Raw genomic sequence first — 12,035 nt, 5'->3', positions numbered from 1 at the left:
GTGTGTGTGTGTGTGTGTGTCCATGTGTGTGTGTGTGTGTGTGTGTGTCCGTGCAGCCTTGTGTGTCCAGCCTACCTGTGTCCCAAGCCTCCGTCCGGTCCCGTCCCGAGCCTCCGTGTCGTCCCGTCCCGAGCCTCCGTGTCGTCCCGTCCCGAGCCTCCGTGTCGTCCCGTCCCGAGCCTCCGTGTCGTCCCATGCCAGGATCGCCGCTCTTCGTCGGCGCCCTGGCGGCCATTCCCCTGTTCAAAAGCCGCGCCTCCCGCCTCCGCCTGTGATAGGCGGAACACTCAATTTCCCAGCAGTCTGTGTTCCGCCTATCACAGACATCGTCTCATCCTCGTCCGTAGTACGAGGATGAGCCGATGTCCGTGATAGGCGGAACACTGACTGCTGGGAAATTGAGTGTTCCGCCTATCACAGGCGGAGGCGGAGCCGGAGGCGCGGCTTTTGAAAGGTAGAATGGCCGCTGTCTGTCTGCTCGACACGCTGTTCGGGCAGTCAGACAGCGGTGACTCGAGTATAAGCCGAGGGGGGCACTTTCAGCCTCAAAAAAGAGGCTGAAAATCTCGGCTTATACTCGAGTATATACGGTACGCACACTTCTTTTTGTAAAGCCACGTCACTGTGACGTTACTTCCTGCCCAATGGACCACTGCATTCCAGTGTGGTTCCGGAGATAGTAGAGAGGCCACTCAGGCGCCGGTACCAGGTCTGCAGCACCAATACCATCAGCAAGGAGATGGGCACAGGATACAGGTGCCAGTGGTTTCATCATGAAGAGGCACATGTGAGTGGCCAACTGTTGCTACATTTAGAAGTCACTCTCCCTCTTTTCTTTTGTGTCGTATTTTCAGGTTTTTCACCCGCACCGCCCAAACATTTAGAAACAAGGCCTAGGAGGAGATGGAGAAGAGATTTCTCCCCAAGAGTTCCCAGAATCCTCAGAGACCAAAAATATAACCTGTTAAAGGGAGCGGACAGGAAACCTCTTCCTAAAGAAGCTACTCAACAGCTGGAAAGGTGTTTGGAGGGTTGAATCAAACTCTTCATCCCAGAATCCTCAGGGGCTGGAAACATGACCCTTTGGGGGGAGAAGAATGAAGGCCTCCAAAAATCCTGAGCCTTTCGATGATGGAGAAAGGTGGGTGTTCTCATCCCACCCCCAACAAAGTTTGCAGAACGCTCAGCAGCTGTCAGCATGATGGTTCCTCTGGTGGAAACTCTTGTCGCAGTGCTGACACTTGTAGGGGTGTTCCCCAGTGTGCGTCCTGTAGTGGTCCTTCAGGTTGGACTTTTTGCGGAAGTATTTCCCGCAGATGGAGCACTGGTAAGGTTTCTCTCCTGTATGAATGCGCTGGTGGCGGGCATAGCTGGAGTTGTCATGGAAGCTCTTCTCGCACACGGTGCACTTGTAGGGGCGCTCTCCAGTGTGGGTACGCAGGTGAATCTTCAGGTGAGAGCTGCGGATGAAGCTTTTGTCACAGTCCGTACATTTAAAAGGCCGTTCTCCTGTGTGGCTCTGCATATGGACCTGGAAGCTGGAGTTATTGCAGAAGGTCTTGCTGCACACACTGCACAGAATAAACGCCTGTCCTCGCTCCTGGAAACCGATGGGGGCGTCTTCCCTGAAACCCTTCACTGGTGACAAGTAGGGACAAATTTCTTCCAAGGGGAAGGAACGCTGTACCCCGGAGAAGCTGACCTCACAATCAGAGAAGACACACGGTACCTCGTTCTCTTTGGGCTCAGTCTGTTTGTTCTGGTCAAAGTCATGCAGTGCAGCAACAGGTTTGATTTGGCGAGCAATACCTTTCCGCCTCCGAGAACGGTGTCTGGTGGCCAGTTCCTGAGCCTCTCCGACCCTCGGGCTCTTGGACAGTGGTCTCGTCTTGTTGGGACTCAGGCCAGAACTGGTCTCTTCAGCTAAAAAGGAAACAAATACATATTAAAAACCATGCAAAATTGTAGGGGAGTCAGCTACAGTGTGATGTCCAGTTTCTAGAATAGGTCCAAATGGAGTGTGAGCTCCACAGTATAAACTAGAATCCGATACCAATTCAGTCAGCTACAGTGTGATGTCCAGGTTTCTAGAATGGGTCCAAATAGTGTGTGAGCTCCACAGTATAAACTGGAATCCAATACCATTTCAATCAGCTACAGTGTGATGTCCAGGTTTCTAGAATGGGTCCAAATAGAGTGTGAGCTCCACAGTATACACTTGAAACTGGTACCAATTCAGTCACCTACAGTGTGATGTCCAATTTCTGGAATGGGTCCAAATAGATTGTGAGCTCCACAGTATAAACTGGAATCCGGTACCAATTCAGTCAGCTACATTGTGATATCTAGAACGGGTCCAGAGAGAGTGTGGGCTCCATAGTATCAACTTGAAACCAATTCCAATTCAGTCAACAACAGTGTGATATTCAATCTCTGGAATGGGCCTGTGTAGAGTGTGAGCTCTACATTATATAATTGAAAGCAATACCAATTCAGTCAGCTACAGTGTGATGTACAGTTTCTAGCACAGGTCCAAATAGAGTGTGAGCTCTACATTATAAACTGGAATCTGATACCAATTCAAATACATGTTATGTCCAGTTTTTAGAATAGGTCCATATAGTGTGTGAGCTCCACATTCTAAACTGGTACCAATTCAGTCAGCTCCAGTGTGATGTCCAATTTCTGGAATGGGTCCAAATAGAGTGTGAGCTCTACAGTATAAACGGGAATCCGATACCAATTCGGTCAGCGACAGTTATATGTCCAGCTGCTGGAATGGGTCCAAATAGGGTGTAAGCTCCATGGTATCAAATAGAAACCGATACCAATTCAGTCAGCTACTGTACAGTGTGATGTCCAGTTTCTAGCACAGGTCCAAATGGAGTGTGAGCTCCACAGTATAAACTGGAATCCGATACCAATTCAGTCAGCTACAGTGTGATGTCCAGTCTCTGGAATGGGTCCAAATATGGTATGAGCTCTACACTATAAAAACTTAATACATAGGTTAAAAAAAAAAGGCACAAGTCCATCCAGTTGAATCACAAAAAAAAAATAATAAAAAAAAATAATATTATAGGAATGGGCCCTATAATACACAAAGTTTCACCACATAAGAACTATAAACCCTATATAAACTATACACACCCCTGCAGCGCTTCCACCATGTCGGAGGAAACACTACAACTGAGGCCATGGTGGAAGCGTCCGGTCTTTAAAGAAAAACTGACTGCAGTGTTTCCTGGGAAAGTGGGTGGAGCTGCGCTCTCTCCAGGTGCCGTCCTGAAAGACGTAGGGAGAAAATCCCATGTAAATAAGTATTCACAGCTTTTAGCACCAATTACAGCCTTAAGTCTCTTTGAGTGTACACCTTCAGTATACAACTTCCCTATAGCCCTCCCTAACATTTGCCTGACCATGATCCAGCGATATGCATGAGAGCGGCTGCTCTGCAGGGTTTCTGCCTCCCGAACGGCTCCCGCTGCTGTCAGCCATTCACAGCTCAAGTAGCAATGAGGAGGGGGCGGGGCCGAGCACTGTTCTGTGTGTTTAATAGACATACAGAGTGGGGCTCAGGAGCGAGCGAGCGCCTACACACACACACACATATCCCCCCCATAGCAGGCACTTCATTTAGAGAAGAGGAGGCATGCCAGCGGGGGACCCGAGAAGAGGAGGACCTCAGTGCACAAAGCAGGCACGTTTGACATGTTTGCTATTAAAAGGGTTTTTTTTTTCTTTGTTTTTTTAAATATAACTTTACTCAATTGTAAACAAACAAAAGTAAAACATCTGGCCAAAGGCTAGCGGCCGTCTCTGAAAAAGCAATATGTGGTGGATCAGAGGCTGGCCAGAACCACATAGGACTGCCTCCCGGATGTGTGGTTGCATTTTGCTGCAATTTACTGCGCACTGCAAACACGAGCCAGACGTTGGGCTTGCAGTTGCAGAGCAGCCCCTTTGACTTGACAAGCTGCGTTATATTTGCCATGGCATGCTTATAGTCCCCTCCAGCTGTGCCTTAGACTTTACACAAGTAGTAGGGATTTGGAAAGGGGGGGGTGTTGTCTGGTCACCTATATCAGTGTTTCTCAACTAAACTCCTCAAGGCGCCCCAACAGGTCATGTTTTCAGCATTTCCCTCAAATGAACCAGCTGTGGTAATTACTAAGGCAGTGAAACTGATCAAATCAGCTGTGAAAAATATTGGAAAGCCTGAAAACATGACCTGTTGGGGCGCCTTGAGGACTGGAGTTGAGAAACACTGTCCTATATGACCGCATGTGATTAGTCAGAAAGTCCCCCTTCTATATCCATACAGACTATCAGATTTTCTGCTGATTTTTGTCTTCAGATTTACCAAAACCATATAGTACAAGGGCCTGCCTGGTTGCATACACACTGAAACTCCTACAGGTTTGACCTTATTATATGGTTTTGGTAAATCTAAAGGAAAATAAATAAAATCCAGCAGAAAATCTGATAGTGTGTATGGGGCTTATGACCCTGATTTACTGTCACTTTATTACTAGGGTGTGAGTTTTCCTGATATGATGGCCAAACTCCACCATCTGCCATCACTGTCCAATGAGAGGAAAATACCAGTCTCAATACACGACTGGAAATATTACCCTAGTGATAACTTTCCCCACCCTGATAAATAAGGTGCCAGTAGAGGAAGGAATAAAAGAAATAAAACCAGGCAGAGGCTCTAACCTTTCACTGCTCTGTCCCTAAATGTCCTTACAGAAGTCCTTCTATGAGTAAGGCCCCTTTCCCCCCGGGGGGGGGGGCGCTTTGCAGGCATTACAGTACTAAAAATAGTGCCTGCAAAGCGCCCTGAAACAGCCTCTTCTGTGTCTCCAGTGTGAAAACCCCGGGGGCTTCACACTGCAGCGGTGCATTGGCAGGACGTTAAAAATACTCCTGCAAGCAGCATCTTTGGAGCGGTGAAGGAGGGGTGTATACACCCCTCCTTCACCCCTCCTGCCCATTGAAAGCGCTGCAGCGGCAATTTGCGGGTGGTTATAACCCTTTTTTTCGGCCACTAGCGGGGGTTAAAACCGCTCCCGCACCAGTGTGAAAGGGGCCTAAGCCAGTATCAGTAAAAGGGACACAAAGAGACAGATAGTGCCCATCTCCATATACAGTCCTAGACTATGCAGAAGATCACAGACTTCCTGTCAAAAGGTGTGTGTACACAATTTTCTTTGTTGGGGGGGGTGAACTAGCTCTTTATAAAACACAAGCTGGTGAAAGAAAGTGTAAGGACTGACCAAAACACAGAACTATGTCACAGTGAGGGGGGCAGAGCTCACTTGTTGATTGGCTATGGTTGTTCCGGAAACGTTCTCTGTGTTTCTCGATCTTCACCAGGAGATACGGGTTGAGGATCCGGTACCCTGGGGGGGGGGGCAGGGAGAACACAATCTACATTATGACAAAAGTGAGTGCACCCCTCACATGTTCGTAAATATTTTATTCTTTCTTTTCATGTGACAACACTGAAGAAATGACACTTGGCTACAATGTAAAGAAGTGAGTGTACAGCTTGTATAACAGTGTCAATTCGCTGTCCCCTCAAAATAACTCAACACACAGCCGTGAAAGTATTACTAAACCCACAACAGTAAAATCGGTCTGTATATACACGTCATAGCATGCTTGTTATACTCACTGTGGAACGTAAAGGGTTAATCCTCTACATTGTGTAAAAAAGGGCTGTTTGATCCTGTATGCATAGATCCTCCCCCTCCTCCTTGCAATGTCTATCTGGGGAAAGCCAGCCAACTTGCACATGCTCAGTTGTGTCTTTTATGCTGGAGAGAAAACCGTTTCTTGTCCTCAGAGCTAGCCAGATCACATGATACAGACATCACCCATGTTTTTCGGAGGCACGTGATGATCACATGTCTGACGAAGGGGTCCTGCGTGACTCCGAAATGTTGCACTCTCCTTCTGTTCTGATCATGCAATAAACGATCCGTTTGGGCGCTACTTTGCGTCGATCCGCGGTGTGCTGGCAAATATCTATTTTGCAACAGAAGGTATACCACCCCCCCTATCGCTTTCAGCGGGCGTAGCATAACAATGCATTTACAGAGTCCAAGGGGTTCAAGCAGATGGCAAGCAGGTGATGAAATACCTCTCCACTGTCTGCCAAATGCTCTTCAGAAACCATTGTACGTGTGAGGTTGTATTCTCCCTCCTCTACATTTGCCACCCCCCACCATCCCATGCCCTCGTGCCCCCTCACTCACCCAGATTGTGCAAAGCAGAGTGAATCTCCTTCATGGCGTCCCGCTACAGATCCTGCTGCCATTGCTCCATAAGCTCCCAGTCCTCTTCCTCGAAGCAGGCGGCCACATCGTGGAAGGTGACCGTCACCTGTGCGGGAGGGAAGGACAGACAGAGGGGTCCATTAAAATCAGGAGAATCAGGGAAATCGGGTCCAGAAAATAAACAAGAGCCTACAATTCCCTGCTCTCTATAAAGAGATGAGAACCATCGGATGACGATGGCCATGACCAAGGATAATAATGACAGGGGAATTTCATTAACCTACCAGACCAGCACCGATAAAATACAATTTCTAGATTTAGAGATTGGAATTACATCAGGGGGTTTCAGTTTCAAAACCCACTTCAAGTCCACTGACCGTAACAGCTATATTGCCATTGATAGCTGCCACCATAAAAGTTGGCTTACCTCCGTTCCACGCAGTCAATTCATTAGACTGCGTCGTAATTGTACTGATGATCATACTTTTGTGGATCAGGCAAACTGCTTAAAACAACGGTTCTTAGATAAGGGGTATCATGCACCCACTTTGGAAAAACAACTACAGGAAGTCTCGAATATAAACAGGGACACTCTCCTGCAGGTGAAAACCCCTCGGAATGATAGTGAGAAATTTAAGTGGTCCTTTATAACCACCTTCAATATGCAACATAGGCAAGTAAAAAAGATTTTTAGTAAACATTGGGAGGTTTTGAGAAAGGATCCTGTGCTTGGTCCTAATCTTCCTGAAAGAGCGAATGTCCTATTTAGAGGGGCTCCTACTTTGCAAAGCAAAATTGCCCCCAACATCATTAATCCTCCAACACAGCCCACTTTTTTTCATAACATGGTAGGTTATTTCCCGTGCAAAAAATGCAGTGTATGTCAGCACAATGCACTGACACAACGAAAAATTTCAGAATTTACATCTACAGTAACTGGAAAAAGATATTCAATTAAATGCTTTTGCACCTGTAAAACTAAATATGTGGTTTATTTAATAACCTGCCCCTGTGGGAAGCAATATGTTGGCCGTACCACTAGACCTTTTTCCACGAGGGTCGGCGAACACATTTCCCTGATCAGAAGTAAATTATCCAAGCACACGGTGCCGAAACACTATAGGGAATGCCATAATAATGATCTACGTGGCACACAATTTATCGCGATAGATAAATACACTCCACCATGGAGAGGTGGGCCCCTCACTCGTGGGGTCTCCAGGCTTGAGACTTTTTGGATATATGAGCTTCAGTCCCACTCCCCATTCGGTATGAATGTGGAGTGGGACATTAATGCTTTCATAGACGATTCATAGGACCTTCTCGCAACATTAGCGATGTGCAGTCTGGCATTATGTATGTTTATTTGTGGGTACAATTCATTAAGTAGCTTTTATTTTATATTTTATATTTTTATTTTTATTTTACCATTTTTGAATGATCTTATTCATTGCATATATGTATATCCATTTATTTTTATGTTTTATGGCAAGATAGTTATTTAGATCATAAAGTCACTATCCCATAGCATGTGATTTATATTGGGTACAGCGTGATGTATTGTTTGTATAGTTTCTGTATTATCAAGTTGTAATTTTACTAGTGGTCACTAGGTGTCATTAGCGCCACCTTCTTATGAGTATTAGAGAATAGACAATGATCTCCTTGCACTCATGTCTTGTTTACATCCCCATTCCGTTCCGGAAGTGACGTACATTCACTTCCGGTTCCGGTGTTCGTAGATGCTCACTTCCGGTTCCTGATTACCACTTGTAAAAGGGTTCTGGACATATTTTTATGTCTATTTGTAAGCCCAAAACAATTAAAGTCTCATATAGGTCGTTCCTTCTTGCATATTTACTATATGAAACAGGTCCGTTTCCACACCCCCTTTTTCTCTATACATTAACATGAATAGGTGGAACGCACCCGTTGCGAGGCGTGGAACGCACGCCAGGCCGCCATTTTTTCGTATACCGGAAGTAGAATTATTATCACTTCCAATCATGATTTTTGGGCTCAAATGGTTTTGACATATGGGTGGAACGCATATTAACCGAGGCGTGGAACGCACGCCCGTCCGCCATCTTGGATATACCGGAAGTGGGCACAATTACAACACATGGGGGAATGCCATCACTTTACTGTGTGAGTACCTATATAAGGCAGTAGGTTAGTAGTGTGAGTCCACCCCAGATGATGACCGGTGGGTCGAAACGCGTCGGGAGGACTCCGCTACTGCCATTTTTTTCTCTCTGACATGCTTGATTGTTCATCTTGGAAATGTGAGTTTTAGCAAATTAAATTTTTTATTAAAGTTTTTTTAAAAACGTTATTATGCCATGTTGGCTTTGTTTCTCCATCTTCCATGCCTGAGTCGTTGTTGGACTTGTATATGCACATGAGGAATAGTGACCACATCTAGTCATTTGTTGGGATCGTATATACCATGACTGATACATCTAATCCTTGAGACCATTCTGGCTGGGATCACAAGCTTTGATTGACCCCTGAGGCGTATGTCTGCTAGGGTCATATAGATCCGGTAAGCCTGTACCCTATACGGTGGTGGGATCGTCACATGGTGAAATATTGTTTTCTTCAGTCATAACATCACAGAACCCTGGCTGTTATTGACACTTTGCACGATTGTTTTGGACTATATATCCATTTATGGACTTTATCACTGTGATTATTTCCTATGTAAATCTACAGTCACCTTTTTCCCCTTTGGGATAAAATATCCACTAGTCACCATTTTTTTGGTTTATATGTATATATATATGTATAAGTCACTTTATATATTTCTATATATTTTTTGTATTTTTATAATAGAGTATTAACCTCCTTCCTTTGGGTAACCTTATATATACATTTGAGCACATATCATTTTGTAGCACTATAAAAATATATACAAGTTGAGCGCTTACACTATATCTTTGACATGACCAAGGATGTGCCATGACAGCAGCTGCAGAATTACAATCCCATCCCCTGATAGCAGCATAAAGTACTCCCATCATACAAGTTCTTACCGTCCCCGACAACGAGCTGCAAGTCCTCTTCTCCCAACACTTCTCCATCTGAAAAACAGACTGAGTGTTAGCTCTTGTGTCCAGCACTTCAGCCCCAGCGATATATACCAGTACATTGCCGGACTTTGAGTGGTTATACAAATTATATATATATATTGTGACAGTACAGTTCCCTGTCCTAATAATTGTCGCCCAGGGTTCTCAAATAGGCAGGTTGAGGGGCTCCAGGAGTATTTAATGTGGGGGAATCTGTTTTATCAGTTTCCTCCAAAGTTTGTAAAATCCAATTTGGGACCTGGAGCCCGGAGATTCCGTAGTGTTATGGGTGGGATGGAATCTCCAATCCTGTGACCGGGTTTTTGGAACAGCCAGGAGTCTGGCTGGTTGATTGAGCAGGTGGGTGCTGGGCTTATAGCAGAGTCAGGATTAGGGTTCTGGGCTCCACCCAGAGAGACAGGAGGTCTCCAGGAGTGCAGAGAGTGCAGAGAGTGCAGAGAGTGCACTAGAGAAAGCCAGAGACCCAAGTCTGAGGATCAGAGCAGTGAGGGGCTGCTGTCTAGATAGACACTGTGTGTGTTAAAGCTGTGCGCATCTGAGACAAATGAGAGCCTGAAGGGGAAGGCCTGAGCAGCAAGGAAACTGAAAAGAGGTGCAGTAGTTGTGCGGGAACCCTGTTATAAGGCCAAGAGGGCTGAATTGTAAAGCCTAGGTGGCAGTGCTGCTGAAGAGAGCCAGGTGGCTTGGCATTTTTCATGTATTGTTTTTTTGGCAGAAGAACCCTTGTGTGGGCAACCAAGTGCATGTATGAACTTTATGTTGTTCCTTTTTAATAAAAGTGGGCTACCATGCCCTTAAACAAAAGTTCCTGTTCGCTGTGAACTTACTGAAAAGGCATCTGCTACTGAGTTAAACTTCCCCCAATGTCACACTAGATAAAGGAAGGCCCGTAGACGTGGTGTATCTAGATAAAGGAAGGCCCGTAGACGAGGTGTATCTAGATAAAGGAAGGTCCGTAGACGTGATGTATCTAGATAAAGGAAGGCCCGTAGACGTGGTGTATCTAGATAAAGGAAGGCCTGTAGACGTGGTGTATCTAGATAAAGGAAGGCCCGTAGACGTGGTGTATCTAGATAAAGGAAGGCCCGTAGACGTGGTGTATCTAGATAAAGGAAGGCCCGTAGACGTGGTGTATCTAGATAAAGGAAGGCCCGTAGACGAGGTGTATCTAGATAAAGGAAGGTCCGTAGACGTGATGTATCTAGATAAAGGAAGGCCCGTAGACGTGGTGTATCTAGATAAAGGAAGGCCTGTAGACGTGGTGTATCTAGATAAAGGAAGGCCCGTAGACGTGGTGTATCTAGATAAAGGAAGGCCCGTAGACGTGGTGTATCTAGATAAAGGAAGGCCCGTAGACGTGGTGTATCTAGATAAAGGAAGGCCCGTAGACGTGGTGTATCTGGATAAAGGAAGGTCCGTAGACGAGGTGTATCTAGATAAAGGAAGGCCCGTAGACGTGGTGTATCTAGATAAAGGGAGGCCCGTAGACGTGGTGTATCTAGATAAAGGGAGGCCCGTAGACGTGGTGTATCTAGATAAAGGGAGGCCCGTAGACGTGGTGTATCTAGATAAAGGGAGGCCCGTAGACGTGGTGTATCTAGATAAAGGAAGGCCCGTAGACGTGGTGTATCTGGATAAAGGAAGGTCCGTAGACGAGGTGTATCTAGATAAAGGAAGGCCCGTAGACGTGGTGTATCTGGATAAAGGAAGGTCCGTAGACGAGGTGTATCTAGATAAAGGAAGGCCTGTAGACGTGGTGTATCTAGATAAAGGAAGGCCCGTAGACGTGGTGTATCTGGATAAAGGAAGGCCTGTAGACGTGGTGTATCTAGATAAAGGAAGGCCCATAGATGTGGTGTATCTAGATAAATGAAGGCCCGTAGACGTGGTGTATCTAGATAAAGGAAGGCCCGTAGACGTGGTGTATCTGGATAAAGGAAGGCCTGTAGACGTGGTGTATCTAGATAAAGGAAGGCCCGTAGACGTGGTGTATCTGGATAAAGGAAGGTCCGTAGACGAGGTGTATCTAGATAAAGGAAGGCCCGTAGACGTGGTGTATCTGGATAAAGGAAGGTCCGTAGACGAGGTGTATCTAGATAAAGGAAGGCCCGTAGATGTGGTGTATCTAGATAAAGGAAGGCCCGTAGACGTGGTGTATCTAGATAAAGGGAGGCCCGTAGACGTGGTGTATCTAGATAAAGGAAGGCCCGTAGACGTGGTGTATCTAGATAAAGGAAGGCCCGTAGATGTGGTGTATCTAGATAAAGGAAGGCCCGTAGACGTGGTGTATCTAGATAAAGGGAGGCCCGTAGACGTGGTGTATCTAGATAAAGGAAGGCCCGTAGACGTGGTGTATCTGGATAAAGGAAGGTCCGTAGACGAGGTGTATCTAGATAAAGGAAGGCCTGTAGACGTGGTGTATCTAGATAAAGGAAGGCCCGTAGACGTGGTGTATCTGGATAAAGGAAGGTCCGTAGATGAGGTGTATCTAGATAAAGGAAGGCCCGTAGACGTGGTGTATCTAGATAAAGGGAGGCCCGTAGACGTGGTGTATCTAGATAAAGGGAGGCCCGTAGACGTGGTGTATCTAGATAAAGGGAGGCCCGTAGACGTGGTGTATCTAGATAAAGGAAGGCCCGTAGACGTGGTGTATCTAGAT

At 46.1% G+C, this 12,035-nt stretch overlaps 1 protein-coding gene across 5 annotated transcripts in view; it reads right to left on the bottom strand.

Moving 5' to 3' along the window:
- Window positions 1–680: 680 nt before the first annotated feature.
- The window catches only part of LOC144000273 (uncharacterized), a 52,999-nt gene continuing 41,644 nt past the window's right edge, over window positions 681–12,035 (bottom strand). The window contains exons 2-5 of one of the 5 annotated variants that reach the window (XM_077494004.1): window positions 9,320–9,367; window positions 6,264–6,390; window positions 5,280–5,405; window positions 681–1,923 (exon numbers count right to left, since the gene is read on the bottom strand). In XM_077494004.1, the coding sequence (XP_077350130.1) occupies window positions 1,184–1,923; window positions 5,280–5,405; window positions 6,264–6,297 (900 nt within the window). In that variant the 5' untranslated portion in view covers window positions 6,298–6,390; window positions 9,320–9,367 and the 3' untranslated portion in view covers window positions 681–1,183. Of the gene's footprint in view, window positions 1,924–3,150; window positions 5,406–6,263; window positions 6,391–9,319; window positions 9,368–12,035 lie in introns of those variants that run through there. The other 4 variants (XM_077494006.1, XM_077494005.1, XM_077494008.1 and 1 more) reach the window with 4 other exon arrangements.

The sequence above is a fragment of the Lithobates pipiens genome, unplaced genomic scaffold (genome assembly GCF_037356315.1).
Source record: "Lithobates pipiens isolate NorthernLeopardFrog02 unplaced genomic scaffold, aLitPip1_a1.2 Scaffold_201, whole genome shotgun sequence".
Taxonomy (NCBI): domain Eukaryota; kingdom Metazoa; phylum Chordata; class Amphibia; order Anura; family Ranidae; genus Lithobates; species Lithobates pipiens.
Note: the sequence above shows the minus strand (reverse complement) of the source record. Positions and strands in the feature narration are given on the sequence as shown.